Source organism: Hirundo rustica, chromosome 13, assembly GCF_015227805.2.
Source record: "Hirundo rustica isolate bHirRus1 chromosome 13, bHirRus1.pri.v3, whole genome shotgun sequence".
NCBI lineage: Eukaryota > Metazoa > Chordata > Aves > Passeriformes > Hirundinidae > Hirundo > Hirundo rustica.
In genome coordinates, this window is record NC_053462.1 from 13,017,141 (window position 1) to 13,036,053 (window position 18,913).

Genomic DNA, 18,913 nt, shown 5'->3' on the forward strand with positions numbered 1-18,913 from the left:
CTGTCAAATGGAAGGTAAACCTAAATCTCTAAAATCTGTACTCTTTTTTTTTTTTTTTTTTTTTTTTTTTTTTCTGCTTAATTTTTTTCCCTTTAACCTTACCTGGAAAATGCATTGGTTTCACCAGTGAGAATTATTCCAAATAAATCAGCATTATACATCAGAAAACTGAACCTGTTTGCCTACTTAAAAGAAAAAAAAAATATATGCTATTACCAAGATGGATTTAAAAATTTGAAGTTTAGGTAGCTGCTTTATTTCCAGGAATTGCTAATGGCAGAGTATATTTTGAGTCAGGGCAATAGTCACACCTATAAAAGTGATTGGTGACTGTTTGATATCCACAATGTTTTAAGGTTTGTCTCAAGCTTGCACAGTGAGTCCAGCACTCGTCTGAGTCTCAGAGTGACAACAGAGGGGCTGTGGGCTTAGAGGGAACTGGATCTCAGCAGTGATCAGCCAGAAGAGATGGGAATGAGAGAATTAACATGATAAAGAAGCATGACTGTGGCTGTGGGAATTAATGTTGTCCAGATTTATACTCCCCCACCACACCCAAAAAACCTAGTAGGAGAAACTTGGTGAAGTTCTCCACTGAAAATTGCCTTTAGTCAAATTATATCCTTTGGAGGGTATTGGGATGAATTATATGTTCTAGGACATGTCAGATCAGTGCCTACCATCACCAGAAATGTTTTGGAAAGCTGGAAGGATAATGCAGTGAATCTGTTGTAAGTGTTCCTTAGGACTCTTGAGAATGTGATTTATTTTAGTTTTTTTCATGACCTAGAAGTACAGTTGGACACAATAAACAGTCCCTGGATGACTGCAAGGGTAGAATATAATTTATGTGTTGTGTTCTCCCTGTGGTGCCTCTGCCTTTGCAATTCTTGGGGTTTCCCACTTTTGCAGAAATGTGAAGGGGTGGAGATGGAGAATCAGAGTTCAGCTCTAAGGCTTTTGAGGGCTGGTAGGTCTTGTAAACGGATAAGCTTGGTGACATTGTCCTGAGCTGGATGACTCAAAGGCTGAGTCCATTCACGGGTCATAGGGTTCCTTGGGGAATGGGAGTGCAGCTGTGGATCTGAGACGTGGTTACCTCTTGCCTCAAAGGTCTTGGATATGTTTGGGGCATGAAATTAATATAACACATAAAGAAAGTCCTCCTAAGAAGTAAACCACAGAAAAAAATCCCCAAACCCTGTGGAGTGTAAAGAAGGTCAGACTCTGGGTGTGTTTATTGTCAGGGAAATGGCCACAAGAACATTGGCTAACAGATGCTTCCCATGCTTATTTTCACAAGTACCCAACCTCCTGGATTGTCCTGTGCTCTTTTAGGTGTAGCCACATCTTTTTAAACCTGCCTGTGCTAGAGGGGCACTGCCATGATCTGTGTTCCCTAAAAATGAGGAGGTGCTGAGGAAGCAAGAACAGCAAGGGTCAAGTGCTGGCAGGGCTTTGTGAGTCCCTGAGAAGCACGTCCTCAGCAGGGTCTGTGTCAGCCTGGTGTTAGAGGGCAATGAAAACTTCCTTCACGTAGAAACACAGAATGATTTGGGCTGGAAGGGAACCTTTAAGATCAGATAGTCCAACCTTCTGGCCATGGACAGGGACACCTTCCATGAGACCAGACTGATCAAATCCTCAGCCACTATCATTCACCAGAGAAGATTTTCACATCCCCTTGCCAGATGGGTTGCCATCCTTTGGGGCAACACCTTGTCTTAAGGAAAGCAGTAAGCCCTCCATAGCCTGTCCCACTGCAAGGGAGATCTTTATGGTCGTCCCTCAGATTATTTACACCAGTCTATACCAGCTGATATTTTTATGATTTTTTTTTGTTTTTATTTTGAACTGCACCTTGAATTGCAGAGTTCTCTCCTTCCCACCACAGCAGGGCTGGCCAGCAGTGCAGGGTGTGGCTGAAGGAATGTGCACACCGGGCAAAACTGAGTCATCCTGGTTTGCCTGCTATGAATCAACATTGCAAAGGAACAAAAGTCATTCAGACCAAAATTGCCCATTTGCTTTTTGAGTTTGGAGAAATACAATGTGTGTAGTCCCAACAGAGGCATCTTGCATCAAGAGCTGAATTTTGCCTTTGCACCTCAAGAGCTGGAAAGTCACGCGGGCCCTGGGAATAACATTAAAAAAGCCAGAACCTGCCAGAAGGAATTCACAGTAAAGGGAGAGAGTTTTTTTTCCTCGTGACTAAAACACCTGTCATAGCTGCCAAGACTCTGCTAATTACACAATAACTTTATTATATCCCATTTGGAAGAACAAACAATACTTGAAGCTCTGGAATTGAGCAGCCTTTAGACTAGATTAATGCAGGCAGAATGGCTGCACGGAGCCGGCGTTCGCTTCGTCCTCCCAGTAGCTCTGGAGAGTAAAATGGCTTGAAGACTCCCTTTCTTTGTTGCCAGTGCTGCACAATAAAGTAATTGTGCAATTAGAAGCAGATTACTGATGGGAGATGAGCATTTTTTAAGCAATGTAGGTAAAGGGCTTGCTTCTCTGAATTAACTTCAAAGCCTAAGTGCAGCATCTCTGCTCCTTTTTACTTGAGCTTCTGGTAGTCCCTGGCAACATCCAGACAGGAGAAAAGGAATGTCACTTGTTGAGTGTGGATTTTCTTCCCATGTTAAGATATTAAAAAAAGTCTCATGGAAGATTTCACCATGGTCCCTACCTTGTCCAACACCAATGCAGCAAGAGTGGCTTCAACAGGTACTAGAGAGTCTAAAACCAAAATAAAACTATCTACAAGGGACAGAAGCCTTCCATTGCTCCCGTCTTACATGCCCGACTACTTTACTCCATTTTCTTGCCTGTCTGATGGCACTGTGAACTTTTGGGGGTCAGGAGGGCAAGGGGAAGATGCTGCCATGTGTAGTGGGGGTGGTGGGAATGAGCCTGAGCTGAGCAGGATCTGCTCCAGTACATTGTGGTCCTTGTAGGCACCAGCCTGACTGAAGGGCTCAGTGAGTTTGCCCAGGTGAAGCTGCAGGAGGGCAAAAAGATGGGCAGCGCACTGGGCAACAGACATATCACAAATATGGATTTGAGGTGAACTAACTCTTTGGAGGTGATGTTCCTCCAGTCTAAGCCTGGTTATGATTTCTGCCAAGAGTATACAGGCACCACAGCAACTGCTCTGTCATGGCAGCCCTAGGAGAGGAGTTTTTGCATGACTCACCTCTGATGTGGTGTCAACTTAACGCCTCAGGACTGTTAGTCTGGTACCTCAAAGCCAGGAAGGAAAACTTGGGATGTCTTCCCCACCCTGCGATCTGCCCGGGGATGGGACAACTGGCAGGAATTCCAGGACAGGCTGGTGGCGATCCACTGCCAACCCACAGCAATCCACGAGCGTGCGACCAACAGGCCTCACTGTCCCCTGTCCTGCCGTCCCTGACGGATGTGTGTGCTGTTTGCAGGTCCCGTGGCAGTGATCAGCGGAGAGGAGGATTCAGCCAGCCCTCTCCACCACATCAACCACGGCATCACGACGCCCTCGTCGCTGGACGCCGGCCCGGACACGGTGGTGATCGGCATGACCCGCATCCCTGTCATCGAGAACCCCCAGTACTTCCGGCAAGGTCACAACTGCCACAAGCCAGACACGTGTGAGTGCAGCCCCGCCAGGGCTCGGGGCTGGGCGGGGGGGTGGGGGAAGGAGGAGGGCAAGGAGGAAGAGGTTAAGAGGATGAGGAAGAAGAGAAGGAGGTTTTTGAGGAGAGTGGGTCTTGGTATGGTCCAGAAACCAAAGTGAATCTCAGGTCTCAGAAATCACAACATACATGTAGATGCTTCCAGAAAAGACTTTCCACTCTCACCTTCACCTCCCTTCACCCTCCCTCTGCCACCCACCCGTCACCTCCCCCCCCCCCCCCCCTCCCCACCTGAAAGTGCCATTCCAAGCTGGGCTCTTCCTCATCTGCTCCAAGCATGAGGTCCCAGGTGTGAGCAAGAGCCCCCTGGGAGCATGGGGATGGATGTGACCCCTGCTTGGCTGGGGAAAGGACCTGCCTCCCCTTCCTCCTCCAGCAGTTTCCCAGTCATAGGGCTGCCTCTTTGGCTCCCCAGAGGGCCAGGGGGAAGCTCAGGGTACATGGGCATAGGTATGGCAGATGCCTGGAGCTGTCTCTGTCTCCAGGAATTTTAGATGCTCTTTGTCTCCAGGAATTTTAGATGCTGGATGTCTTGTTTTCATGGGCTTCTGTAAAGCTTCTGCATCTTTCCTGTATAAATTTGGATCATGAACTGAGCTCATTAGACAAGCAGGAGGTGATCAAACGGCTCTCTCCACTTTGTGTTTCTAAAATCTGAGCATAAAAGAAAAGTGCTGTGTAAAAGGATGCTTTTCTGGGAGTCCTGCACCACTTCCCACACTAGTGGTGGGATGCAGCCTTCCCCAGCATGTGGCTCACAGGCGGTAGCTGAGCTCTCCCAGGCCGCTTACCAGCTCTGAGATGCAAGCTGAGCAATGCAGGAGGTTTGGGTCACGTTTCCTCTCTTGCTATTGCACATCCTTTTGGTGTGTCTTGGTTCCAGGCAGAACTGGAAAAATAAAAATCCTGCGAAACAAAAGGTGAAAAGCCCTCAGCTTGGGCTTTGTGGCCCAGCCAGAAGCAGGGAGTGCTGTGCCGATGTCACCTCTGCTCCTCCTTTGGCTGCTGCTGACTCACAGGTGCAGGAGGCAGAGCTCAGCCCCTGCAAACAGGGAGAAGGCACACCTCCCAACCTTCGAGGAGCCATGTGGCATTAAGTGCTCAGCAGGAGCACGCTGCTCCTGGCCTCCATTCCTCCATCAGGGAAAGGGAAGCTGCAGCTGCTGCTCCCATGGAGGTATCCCTCGGGCAGCCCCCACTGTGCACCCTCGGGGGTCCTGCTGGCTTGTGCCCAAGCCCCCAGCACCGTCCTTCACTTGCCAGAGCAATGGGACGTACCCAAAGAACGTGCCTGGCTTTCCCCTCGATTTTCATTTTAATGTGCTAAATTTGGTCTGTTTGTAGAGAAGGGAGGAGGAGGGCGGTGATTAGACAGGAGTGGAGAGGCTGAACGTAGTGTGGTTTTTCTGTGCTGTAATTATATATTTTACATTTCTTATAGCACCTCATCTCAAAATGATTTACAAACTCTGATGGCTTGGGAGGGAGGGCTCCCCCGCTTTACTTTTTCTTCCTTTCCCTCCTGTGCTGTCTCAAATCTCTTTAATCTGCACACCGACCATTGCAAGACGTGGGTGCTGTCGAGGCTGTGCAGCAGCAGAGCTTAAACTTCAAAGGATTAAGTTTTGCTCTGAGCCCTTGCCCTGTGGGACTTGTCAGGGCTGGGTGGGTTCCAGAGGAAGTCACTCGCAGCAGGATTTGACCTCAGAGATCCACGGGGCTGTTTGAGTAGGATCTGAAGGGTTCACAGAGATGCTCAGGGTGGCATCTGGAGGTGCCTCTCCTGTGAAGGGTGCCACAGGAGGGAATGCTCCAGGTTTTCCAGGACTGCAAGGCAGCGGGGCCGAAACCAAACCCCACAACACTGGTACTCCCTTTAGGGGATAATAAGAGGCAAATTACAGCTGGTTGCCTGCAGGTTGAAAACCCTACTTTTTTTTAGATTTCTTTGTCATTTGTCATGGGGCAAAACCCAGCCCTTGACTCGTCAGGCAGAGTTGAATTTGGTGTGTGTTTTGTGTTTTAGTCCCCAGGCCTTAACTTGGTCAAAACTTCTGACTTCATTGGTGGCTTTGCTTGAGACTGGAAAGTTTCATAATTCACCTATTAAATTAACCATGCTTTGGGGAGCTTTGCTGCAAGGGATTTGTTTGATCTGATGTGCTCTACTCAACATAAGCTTGGGCTGGAGAATATTTGTTGCTCCTGCTCTCCCCATGGTTGTCATGCTGGAGGGTTTTTCTCTCCCCCTGTGCAAATCTTGGACACAAACACTTCAGCATTTGCTGTCACTTCTAAAGAGAGCTCCTCTGCGCTGGGGAGTGCCTCGATGCCCAGCTGAGCCTGTGCAGATGCAAAGTCCTGCCACCACCTCTCCCAGAGCTGCTGCCCTGCTGTGAGCAAAGGTGTTCTGTGACACCCAGCATCTCTCCTTTGCACCGAGCTGTTGCCAGAGCAACCTCTTCAGCAAGCGTTTTCCCTCTCCAACATGAAGCTTTTCCCTTTTCTTCATCCTGCAAGCATCCCTGTGCTCTTGGATGCTGCCTGGGTGGAGGACATGCCGATACCCATTGCCGTGCTGCAACGAGGGGAGCAAACTCTATATGCTTAATGCAGTATTAATAGTACATTGATGTGATATAGATTTCTGTCACCCTCCATACTAGCAACCATCACTTATCATGCAGGGATGACGGATGTTTATTCCCAGGCACTTAGCTCTGCATAATGGAATTGCAGCTGAAATATGGAGAGCGGCTCCCTGCCTGCTGAGCTGGAGGCCTCTTGCTCCCTCTGTGCAGTGCTGTCCCATGGGATCTTCTTTTTAATGTGTCCTCAAGGAGACAGAGACTTGTTCTTCACTGGGAATGTGCTATCCTCATGTCGATGGGATGAAGGGCACAGGAACCAGCCCTCACTTCTGGCTTTCTGGGATTTTTGCAGTTGTCTGACCCTCTTCCTTTTACTGCCTGACTTAGTGCAGAGGTGGGACAAGCTTGACTCAGAATTCCCCTTTCCTTCCTGGATGAGGGGTTCTCAAAGATCCACGGAAGACTCCAGCACCACCCTATTTTCTCATGTTGAAGCATTCAGTTGTTGAGAAGGTGCTCCCCCATTTCTGTGCTGTAACTCTCTGCCATGCTGGGCAGCACAGGGTTTGCGTCTTGTCTTGGCTTCAGCTGTCCTTGCCCTGCCTGGAAGGTTAAGGAAAGAGTTTGGCAATGTGGACAGTCCAACCACAAGTGGATTTCAGAAGAATAGGCTAAAACTGCCTTTTTCTCCTGATCGTGTGCACGTGAAAGGGAAACCAAGTTCTGCTTGGCAAACAGCAGCAGGAGGAGCAACAGGTTGTGATGAGTTTGCACCTCTGTGTCTGGAAATAAACAGACCAGAGGAGAAGAATGGGACTTGTGGCGAGCACAGTGGGCAGAGAAAGGGATGAGGATCAGAGTTTAGGACTACATAACATCAACCTATGGTCAGAGATTTTGGTAATACAAAACATGATGCAGTCTGTCCACATTTGTGTATCCTTCTGGGCAGGCTGGGCAGGAACAGCAGCTTCTTACCTTACCTCTCTTGAAATTTAGGATTTGAATTCCCAAAATTCAGGTTTTGTAATTTTGAGTAACTGGAGATTCCTGTGGTGAAATATTGGTGATGTTTCAGAAGAAACATTTTGGAAGGATGGTTTACTTTAATAATAGTAATTAAATAGTAATTAATTCTAAGCACAATGCATCAGATGCAGATTAGTTCTTGGATCTCATCTCTCGAGACTTACTCAAATGCCACAGCACAATTTTGGAGTTGTTCAGTCCCCTTGTATTTCTCATCTAACAAAACAGGTCTTCGGGAGAATGACACATATTGGAGAAAAAAAATCCAAACCCTGATGGAGAAAATTGATCTGGGGGGCAGATCCCCACCTGCGTCCCAGCAGTGGATGTTCAGTTGCAACAAATACAGTGAGGCTGGACTTTTGAGGCAAATCTTTGATTTTGGGGGAGGTTTTTGCCAGCCATGACTGGAGCTGGCTGTGTTTTCCAGGACTGGCGCAGTCTGGGGACTGGGATGCATTCTCCACACGGGTGGAGCAGCCGTCCTTTCGTAGAGTCCTAATGAGGGTTTTTTTTTTCAACCTCATTTATTACAGGCTGCCCTGACATAATTACATATTCGAAGTTAGTAATTACACATATTCATGCTAATTAAGTAATTAGATATAATTACACTAACTGTAAATACATGGTAATCGGCTAAAAAGAAGTACTTCAGAAAAAAAAACAAGGCAAATCACACAATAAAAGCGCCATCAGCACTCTTTCACTCAGTACCCTGTCTTTATCTTGTGTTTCAATGCAGCTTAAAGGGAACATCATGGTCATTTAAAAAATCGTATTTCTTAATCAAATAGATTTTCTTACCTCTGTTTTCAATAAATCTCAAAAACTAAAAGAAAAAGGATACTTACCCTTAGCACTGTTAATTTTTTTTTTTTTGCCTAGTGTGTTTTGTTCATCCCGGGCATGGGAAGATAAAAAAGTATGCAACATTTCTATTTTCGGTCAGTTCATGGTCTCATTTTTGCCAAAAACAGCAACAACATAAAACTGAAGTCATAAGTGCTTGTAGTTTTATTTGCCTAAAAAAGAAAACTGGAACAGTTGGTAGTGGAAAAGAAACTTTTTTTTTTTTTTTTTTTTTTTTTTTTTCCCCTAAGGATAAGAGAATTTGTCAAATATTCTTTTTATGTAATATAAATGTGGAGTGCCTGGTGAAGTGACAGCAGCACTCAGCTTCCCCATGCCCAGCCTGCGGCCAGGCTCTACAGGTTTCAGTCCCTCACACAGAGCTCTGCTGTTTCTCCAAACTATTCTTTTCCTCTTGTCTCCTCTAAAATGAAGTCCCCAGGCCCTTCTCCAGAAGGACCCAGCTCCCATTACTCTTCTGAAGTAGGCATTTGTGGGTGAAGACTCTTCTGTGCTGGAGCTCTCATGGTCTTACCGTCTTGTCCTTCTCACTCAGCTCATGTGAGATATTTTAAGGGTTTTAACGAGGACTTGTGAGTAGCTCTTTACTCATTTATGTGTGTTTTGCTACTCTGTGCTGTGTTTCCCCACTGTTCATAGCAAAGCCTGGGCTTGTGGCTGGGTGCTGTGGAAGAGCTCTGACCTCAGAGCTCAGCTGCCCACAGGTGAAGGCATTGGGGGTCTCTGCAATGACCTTCTGCCTCCAAATTTCCCTCCCTTCTCTTTTGGGGTTGTCTCTCATAGAAACTGCTCAGAGCTCCAAGTGCTGATGTGAACATCCTGCAAAAGATTTGGATGTTGAAGAAGCCTTGTGGGCTCTGGCTGGCTGTTCCCAGAGCAGGTGTTTTAGGTATCTGAGGAAATATGTGAGTAACCAAAATTACAGCTTCTGTCTCCCATCAGAGGAGAAATGAACTTCCCATGCACCCAGAATCACCCTCTAGACCCCTTGCCGAGGCTGCAACATCTGACCAACAGGAGACATACCATGGACAATGGGACTTAATCCAACCTTCCCAGCACTCAGTTTTCCTGCCTGGGGCTATTTTCTGCTATGCATCATTTCTTCTATCCCTGGAAGGGCAAGTGGAAGAAATATCCACATTTTCCAGAAGTCCGACCTACTTTTGCAGAAGTGGAACGTCCATCCCACCTATGGTACCTGCACTTTGAGTTGCACTCTCAGACTTCAGACCTTCCTGCTGTGATGGTGCTATAGAAATGAGGTTTTTTCAGGATGTCCTGGAAAGGCTGGGAAGATCCATTGCCTGTACCTCACCCCTCAGCCAGCTCTGGAGATGTTGTCTGCGTGGCTGTACCGTGAGGAAGAAAAGCAGCATGGCTCTGCATGGTCCCTGCCTGCTTTAGGAGGAGCTGCTGGAGTCAGCAGTGCAGCCCTGCTTGCTCCGGATGGGATGGGAATCTGCCTTCAGTTGAACACAGGCCAATCACCTCCTGCTGTTGTTTGGACTTTAGATCCATTCTCTGCTGTTTTAATGTGCGTTGACTGGAGATATTTGTGGCAACAGCCAGGATCAAAGGGGAACTAGGAGGCTCCAGCCCCAGCTTGGGGAAGTGACGCTGGCATACAGCTGAGTGATGATACACTGGTTCCTGGTGATGAAGATCCATGAGGAAGGGAAACCCTTAAATCAAGAAAAATGTGGCTTTGGGCTGTGGATGGTAACTGGCCTGCAGAAAGACTGCTCTGGTGGTGGAAATACTGCTGGATACAGACGCCAAGGGGTTGACAGGGAAGTATTTTCTCATACAAAATTCTGCTTTCTCCTCTGCCTAAAAGCATCTCCACTGAACTGTTTAATCCTGATGTCTGTGGGGCCAGCAAGCTGGGTTGGCTTGCCTGTGACAATTTCAGGAAGGGAGCTCATGAGGTGGGAACTGTCAAGAACTTAACAAGACAGATGAGAGAAGGTCCTGACCTGTTTTCCTACTGGATTTGGAGTGGCTCTAGTGCAGCAGGCTGCTCTTTTTGCCTGACAGCCTCATCCTTGCATCAATTGGGTTGGACCGAAGTGCCTGAGAATGCAGCATCTCATGGAGGATGTGTATGTACACCCTGATATTCCACCTTATATCCAGCCTCCTGCTCATCTCATACAGGGGCTCACACCCTCCCTCTCCTCTTGCAGTGTTCCCTGGCCTCAACACACACCCTTCCACTCTCCCTGTCCACTCACCCATTGTCTGGCACAAGTCCAGACTCATCGTGGCAGGGTGAGAGGAGAGGGACACGATAGGGATAAAAACAGTTTCACATTCCCTCTGTTACCAGCTGTGTGTCTGGGTATTGGTGCTTCTCCCTATCCATTTGTGCTCGTGGTGTGCTTAAACCTGAAGGTGTCTGCGCCAGAGAGAGCAGTGCTGTCTGTCCACCAGCCAGCACTCTTCACAGGTGTGGTTTCATCCCTGCAAGACAAGAGGTGGCTCAGCCTGAGGCTACTGCAGACTCAGGTAGCCCAGGTGTCAAGAGTGTCCCAATGGCTCCTCAATTGTGTGAGGTTTGCTGTGGGTCTCTGTAAAAATAGCTGGTGTGTGTATGTGTGCATGGGCAGAGTGGTGGTATTGAATGCTTCTGGCTCTCATTTAAACATTTGTCTTGTTTTTGAACGAGTTTTTTGGGGCTTATAATTCTTGGCTGTTGGGAAAATGTCCGGCAGCTGGGGTACCTCTGCATTCCTGGGGTAAAGGGGATGTGCCTGTGGTACCTGGCCATGGCGTACTCCTGAAGCAACCAGGAGTTCCTAGAGTTTGCAATGACATTGTTCTGTGGCTTTTTAGTCTCAGCAGGCTCTTTTTCAGGTTTAAAATCTCTCAGAAGTGTGTGGGGCCTCACTGTGATCAGACAGGAGGAGTCTCTCTGGTTTGGAGGTTGCAGGCTCTCATTGTTCGTTCATTGTCTGGATAAATTGTGATTCCTAATTAAAAATAGCTGTGATTGTTTAGGAGTTGGAGCAGTTTTGCATGACTGCACACACAGCAGGAACATTATTGCTGGTGCTGCCCTGTGGGACAAGAAGTACAACCCAGAATGCAGCTGAGAATCTGAACATCAGTAGAGGTTAAAAAAACCGCAAACCAGTGTTTAGTGCTGCTTTTGGGGTAAACAGCCCAAAACATCCCATTCAGTCCTGAAACCTGGGGAAAGACCCACGTTAATTTTTTTTCTGCCTAAAGAGTTTCTTGTGTGGAAGGAGGCTTTTGTTTCCCAGCCTTGAGTGGTGGCTGGCTCTGAGGAGATGGGGCAGGCAGAGATGGCTCCCAGCAGCACTGGGCAGGTGGAGCAGAGCACGATTGCTTCACATAACAAAATGCAAAAATTGTCATTTTTGATTGCTGGACACTTCCAGTCCACCTCAACATTCTGCTGTCTGTCTTGCTCCTGTTGGTGGGTGCAGACAGGGAGCGGGTCAGTGGAATGAAGGAAGATGCTGCTGCTCATGGAAATGCTGCTTCTGCTGGTGCGCTCCCAAAGCCCTGACCTGAAGCCGCTGTTTTTCACTGTGGTTGAGAGCAAAGCACTGCCCTTGTTGAATAAGACGTGATTTGCTGAACATACCCATTGGAGAACTCAGCAAACCCATTTCCATGTGCAGCTGATGTAAGATTTGTATTCGAGCGTCTCGAGGTGAAAAGTACATTGGAGTCACAGCGTGTGAGGATTGCTCTCAATGCCTGGGCTTGTCTCCCATTAAGGCAGGGTTTATTGCATAATCCATTTTTAGATTCCTGCACACTCATTCCTAAACACACTGCACATTACCCAGTGCTGAGCCTTGCTTGAATCTCTCAAGCCCTCTCTCCCTGCCCCTCCCTGTATACATCTTTTTAAGAGGTGGGAGCAAACTGAGACCTGGTGAAAGCATGAACATTTCTGTGTGTACCACACCAAGGATCAGACTGTCCTGCTGTCTGCAGCCAAGCATGGTCAACATGGGATGCAGTACTCAAATTAAGTGATGATTTACAGTTTTATGTAGACTCAGCTTTTTCTGGTGCTCGTTCCAAGCTCCTTTGTTGATGCTGCAGCAGCACCTGAAGTTTTTTGTCACTGTTGTGGGTCTGTAAAAATGTCACACCTTTCTTTCAGCCCTACTAACCTATTTTTCCTCACCGAATCAGAGCACCGAGTCTGAGGGTTACTATACCTACTTATTTTTATATATAAATCTCATATATATGTTTGATCTATTTCAAATGCACTGGTTTGTAATGTATGGGCACCTGTTCTTATCTTGTGCTTTTAACAGGTTTTACATCATCCTTCCCCGTCCAACCACCATACTCCTTTTTTCCCCTTTGTGAGATAAAAAGGACCTTTTGTTTCCCCTATAAACATCTCTTAAATTCAGGACAAGCATTTTGTCTCGCTCCCATAAGTGTGACGAGTCAGCTAAGTCTCCTAAGTATATATGGCAAATTACAATTAGAAGAAAACACTGGAACAAAATTTCTTCAATCCTTGTCTCCCTTCTCCCAGCCCTTCTCACCCCTCCACCTCCCTCTTGCAGGATTAAGCCAAGCTAATCCTCAGATGAGCAAGATCTTGGGAAAGCAAAGAGCCAAGGGAGGAGAAAGAAAAATCCTTCACACTCAACACTAATAAGGAAATTATAGGCATCCTACATTATGAATTGGATGAATTTTTAATGGTTAGAAATGCAGTTGATTTATAATGCATCCATCCTGGACTGCAGGGCCTGTCGCCAGCTAATAAATAAATGACAGGCCCCTTGTATTAAAAGTATCAGTCATTTTACGTCTCTGTGCTGCAACTGATGGGGAGTATTGAGCAAGGGAGGCGGTGGCCGTCAGGGGTATGCACGAGCAAGGATCTTGTGTTTGGCATGCAAGAAAGTTACAGCCCAATCTTCCAAGTCTTCTCTCACAAGGGCCACAGCTTTCTTCTCTATCTCATTGCTCACATTCCAGAACCGGAGAAGTAAAGAATTTAGCTGGGGCTGCATGGTTTTGAAAGATCATTTTAAGCCCAGCTTAGGACCCTATTTAACTCATCTTATGCTCTAGAACAAGTTAGTTACCCTGGACAGCAGAAATGGCTCCATCTGAGGTGGCTGCCCAAAGATTCCTTCCTACATGTGGAATGAGGTGGGAGTCTTTGTGTCTGCCTCTTGTGAGACTCCTGGTGAAGGCTGGGGGAGATTGTGCCGTCTGTTCTCTTGACAGTCCCGGCTATTGGCACAGCCAGGGTGAGACGAGCTCAGAGTCAGGCATCAGCATGAATTCATACCAATTCCACCACAAATGTTCACACTGAGGCTGCTAAAAATAAATTCTGGGCAAATCCCAGAGATGGGGTGGGGTGGGACTGTTCTGCTCTCGTGCCAGATCTCAGCAGAACCCAAATGTCAGGGGAACATTACCGAGAGCACAGCAGGCAGCTGAGAGTTTGAGGGATGGGGTATATTTTATATTTTATCCCCTTCTTAATGAGGAGAAGTAACCTGACATGTCATCTCTCTGCTGTTTCCTGGAAAGAGGCATTCCTCCTTCCAGCCCATCAAGGAGCTGCTGAGCATCTTCATCTCCACTTTATGGCTGAGGAGAGGCAGCTGGAAAGACATCAGTTTGCTCAAGGTCACACCAGGTTGCTGACAGCTAGCAGCCTGGCCCATGTTCAGCCCACCGGACCGTGTTGCATGTTTATGAGTCCCCACCTGAAGTCCTTTCACAGCCAGTCTTTTGGAGTCAGAGGGTTAGATGGATAAACACATCCTTGGAGCTGTCCGCTGCATGTTATGATCCCAGAAAATGGCAGTTTTGAACTTTTCCTGTTCTTTTCCAGATAGCTTAGGTCAAATTCTCCCTTTCCACCTTTATGGGGGCCATGCTAGTCTTAATGTGTTCTGCTTTTCTCTCTTGACTACTTCTGAAGAAACCTCTCCTTGCAGGTCTCCCTCCACGTAGGCATTGCCTCCTGGCCAGCTTCACGGAGCGTGTTGGAACCCGTGTGCTGGGCTCAGAGGAAAAGCAGTCATTTTTCAACTTGGCTTTAGTTCTTGGCTGCAGGAATTAGGCAGGGAGGCTGGGACATGAGCCTGGCTGCCCAAGGAAAGCACTGCTCTCTAAGATGCAGACTTTCATCTTGACCAGGAAGAAGGAAATGCTTACTGCCTTATTTATTACATTTCCCCATAGCAGTGTAAATACCATATCCATGATAGATACAGATCTTATGAATAATACAGCGATTTGAACTAAGTAATTGCTGTGCTTTTTTAATACAAGAGATCCTCCGTGTCGAGTAGTATTAATGATCTGTCTTGACACGGGCTCTGCAGAGGGCGATTGCAAACCCCAGTTCCGTGAGAATTTGAGAAATTGGGGGAGAAATCCTAATGTGCTGTTCATCCCCTCTGTTCCCTGTGGGACACTTCAGAACGAGTATCCTGTCTGCTGATTTTTTTCTCAGCTTTCCCTAGCCCTCTAAGGACAGGAAGGCTAAGTGGGTTTTGGGAAAACAAATCCCTTTTGTAGGCAGGCTGGGCTGGGCTGTCAGAGGAGGCAACTTTCGGAGGAAATGTAATGCAAAGATCCTAGCAGCTCCCTGTGGTCACTAACAGTTCTCCAGACATTTCTGGAAGAGCAGAATGATTAGTTACAGTGAAATAGCTAAATTCAGGCGGAGGTAGTGATATTTTATATGTCTGCTGATCTGAGCCTTGTCTCTTTTCTGTGGCTTTAATATGAAGCTCTCCTTTCCTCTTGCCCTCTGAAACTCTTGTGCAGCCTTGCTGCTGTGTGCTGTTAAACAGGTGGCTACGTTATTATGAGAAATTCTCTATAAAGTCCACTCTTTAATGCCTTAGAATCTTCGGGGATGAATTTAAGATATTAAGAACTACGGAGATTTAGCACTTTTTTGCAAAGACATTGTTGTGGGGGAAAGGATAAAGGGACAGCAATCACCGGATGTGGTGTGAGTCACTTTGTGCCTTGCATCACTGATGGCAGGGACCTGGTAGCCCCACTGGCTGGTCCTTCTTGCTCCCTGCTGTAGAGGTGTTGGTGTTACAGCTGCAGAGCTCTAAGGCCTCTTTAAATAAATGGAGCTGTCTGAGAAGGTTATGAGTGCCTTTTCAATTTATTTTTTTTCCCCCAAACATAACACCTCAAGTCTGAGTCAGGCTGTTAACCTTTTTCATTCCTCTCTTTCTAGCCATGTCCTGCTTTAGGGTTATTTCTCATCCCTCTTCCACCATCACCCTTTTAACAGGAATGAGGGCAGGTGAGACCTGTGGACTCCATAGCCCATGTTCTCACCTTGTCAGTCCAGGAGGAGCAGGTCTTGCTGACCTCTGTGGGCTGTGTGGAGCAGGGACCGTGGGCTCAGGTGTTTCTTTCGTACAGGAATGGTAGCTCATTAACACTCTGTGCCCCGCAGATAACTTCTATTGATCATCAGCTGCTTAATCAAAATCTCTTTCAGAGTTTGTTTCGATTATTTTTTTCCATCCCTCCATCTCTGGAGAATTGGCTTAGCCAAAGTTAATGTACTCATTATGCACTTGGGAAACCACTGCTACGGACTGCTGTGTAAATCAAGAGTTTAGAAAGGTTTGTAAGAGGATGAATATACTGGATGCATATTCCTCTGCCTGATGTGGTGAAACAGGTATGAAGGGAGTTTGGCTGAAATGGGTTTTGACCAGCCTGGGTTGGCAGAACTCACCTCCCAGGCTGCAAAGAGCCCAGGCTCCACATCTACATCCCCACAGTCCTCGTACAGTGAGGAACAGCACTGCTGTTGTACCTGGTCCTGTCTCTACACAGATCAGAGCGTCCCTGAAATCAGCACCCTTGGGTGTGTTGTTCTTGGGCCACAGATGGAAACGCTATGAACAGTGGCTTTACTCTTTTGAAAACTGTCAGAGCTTCTGGGTAGAAGGAAGCTGTGTGGCAAGTGGCAAAACTATTTCCCTACTTCTGCCATGTATGTAACGAGCAGCTCTGAGAAACGTCCGGCCAGTTTGAGCAGGGACACAGGAAAGACTTGGGAGAGAAGCCCTGAGACAGGAGGGCTGCTTGTCGTGCCACTCCAAACTTATTTCTTACTCTAGTTCTGATGGTTGTCTTGATATGATTAATTTTCATTTTGTCTTTTAATGTTTACTGCATAAAATCATTCTCCTTGATCCTATACCCTGTCAGGGCTACATACTCCATGCTGGCTATGGTGTTGCAATGACCTAATTTGATTGCAGAGGGTCGTGTCCTGTATAATGCTGTCTCATTTTCTCAGTAGTCGATGCAAACTCAATTTTATTTTCTCTGAAAAGAAGGGACGAGGAGGCAGGAGCCCAGAATCCACAGCCAAGCTGATACCTGCAGCACTTACCTTGTTGCCTGGCTGTAACGTCCCGTGTAGTTCAGCTTGGATGGGACCTGCAGGCTAGTTTCATTTATTTATTTTCCTGATGGTGCTGAAGGGGAGAAGGGATGGAAGCTGCAGCAGAGAAGGTCTCTCATTTGTAGGTGCTGGCACCACTGGTTAGCCTCAAGAATTCATTAATCCAACAGGCTGGATGCTCTCTTGGTGGAGCTGATCTCAGGAGGGGAGGGTTAGCTGTGTCTCCCTGTGGGCCCTGGGTGAGTGTTCAGCTTTCTCCTTTGGTCTCCAGTTAGATGCTTGGTCCTTTGTACCACTGCGTTTCACCTGCCTCAAAGACCCTTCACCTGCCTTCCGCCTCTGTAATTTACGAGTAGCTCAAAGGGGAGAAGGAAGGTCTGGTCTAAATTTCTGTGGCTCATTTGCATGTGAAATAAGCACGTCCCTTCAGCAGAGCTGCCAGCAGCCTCCTGGCCCCGATGCTCTCATTCAGCACGGCTTTGACAGCTCCAAGGCTGTGGCTCGGTGAGCGGTGGCAGGGCTTGCTCATAAACTGGAAGTGTCACTGTGTTTTTGCAGAGCTCGTCCAGAAAATGGTGTTTTTCAGCAGCTCATAAAGGAGGTGTCAGCCTGGGATTTGGTCTGTGGAAAAAGAACCTGCTTTTGCAAGCTGCAGAGTGCACAAGCTCTCAGCTCTGGCTCCAGGGCCATCCCTGCTGGCTGGGATTGCTGCTGGGGCAAATTATTCAGCTGATGGCTTCAATGTTAATTTCCTCATGAGTCCTGGACTCTCTGACTCTGTATTTGTCTCAGGGTATTCCTCATTCTCAGCCCTGTCTTTTCTTGTCCTGTTGGGCTTTCAGTGGGCTTTTGATTGAAAATGCATCTGTTGTGGTGAGAGAGGAGTCAGAGAGGCACTGGCGGGCAAAAACATACGTTGGGGTTGAATGAATAAATTAACAGGTCTCCAGGTGTGCCACCAAACAGACTCTCTTGTCTCCATCCAAGGATTTAGTGGGAAGAGGCCAGGCAGTGGAGTGGCAGTGGTCTCTGGCTGGGCAAGGACCAAGGGAATAGAATTGTAAATCTTGAGGACAGGAAGAGAGGGAGGAGACTGGACATTGGTCACTCATGTGATCCTCTTTGCAAGAATACCCGGTTCCATGAAGGAAGCACAAATCTAGGCCTGATTTTTTTTTTTTTTTTTTCCATTTCAAAATATTTAATCAGAGAATCAGATATGATGTCTTTTTAAGAAGAGGCTGGCACACGGCAGCTGGCTGAGTGTTGCAATCAATGTATCCGCTGTGGAATGTTTCCTGCAGAAGTATTACATCCTCTCTCATTTACTTGATGATCTTTATGGTGAATCAATCAAAAGATGCTGCACACAAATAGTTCAGCCTGTGATCCTGTGGGTGTCCATTACTGAGGTATTTGCTCCGTGCTAATGGACCTGTTGATTAACAAAAAAACTACTATTTTTAACTAGAAAGCTGTTACTTGATGGCAATTTTTAGCATTGGTTTTTCTGCCTCTCCACCTCCCCAGCACAGCTCTCACTCTGTGTCGATGCAGGTGACTGCAACAAAACACAGGTCTGCACTGCTGGGGAGAAGAGACACATCTCACCCAAGCAGTTATCTGAGGAGAACCTTCTCCTGGAGGTTGGGAAGGGCAGAGAGAGACTTTTCTGTACTCAGAAATTTCACCACTCTGTGTCTTGTTCTGTTAAATTGTGTCTCTGCACACATCCAGATTAGCATGTTTTACTTCAGGTATACTTGAAGAAGATACTCCCCTGAAATCCCCATCAGGCCAAGGCTCAGCAGCTCCTTGAGGAGTCTGATTGGGTTTTCCACTAGCTGAGTAAATGGGAGATTTATTTTGGTCTGTAAAGCTTATAGTCTGCTGGAGCAATAGTGTTAATTTTTTTTTTCTCAACAACATGGATGTTTGTCAAGTCTCCATATTTCTGGGTGAAAATGTGCCCATGTTGCTTTTCTGATGTTGGCATGGCAAGAACCCCAACTGGAATTTTAAGCATGATGCCTCTTGCACAGAAGATGTCCTTACCTTTGATAGCCAAATCTGAGCCTACCCAACCTTGTGATGACTGAAGCTATGCAAATGAGGGAGCAGCATATTCAATGCTGCCAGAGCTCTAGTGTGGCACTGGGATCACATCCCAGGACAGACCAGTGTGCTGAGCTGTGTGACACGGCTCCCTGCAGAGGCAGTCACGCAGCGGGGCTGAGCCTGGAAGGACCACGCTTGTGGCTGTGCTCAGCCTCATGCTGGTAGTTGCCAGCAGCTGTTCTGCGTGCTGGGAATGA

At 47.1% G+C, this 18,913-nt stretch overlaps 1 protein-coding gene across 6 annotated transcripts in view; it reads left to right on the forward strand.

The window, feature by feature from the left end:
• NTRK3 (neurotrophic receptor tyrosine kinase 3) overlaps positions 1-18,913 on the forward strand; it is a 206,220-nt gene that overhangs the window by 110,439 nt on the left and 76,868 nt on the right. For all 6 annotated transcript variants that reach the window (XR_005702949.2, XM_058422338.1, XM_058422339.1 and 3 more), the window contains one exon: positions 3,444-3,632. Coding sequence is in view for 5 of the 6 variants with exons in the window: in XM_058422338.1 (XP_058278321.1) it covers positions 3,444-3,632 (189 nt within the window). In the remaining variant the exon portion in view is untranslated. The remainder of the gene's footprint in view (positions 1-3,443; positions 3,633-18,913) is intronic.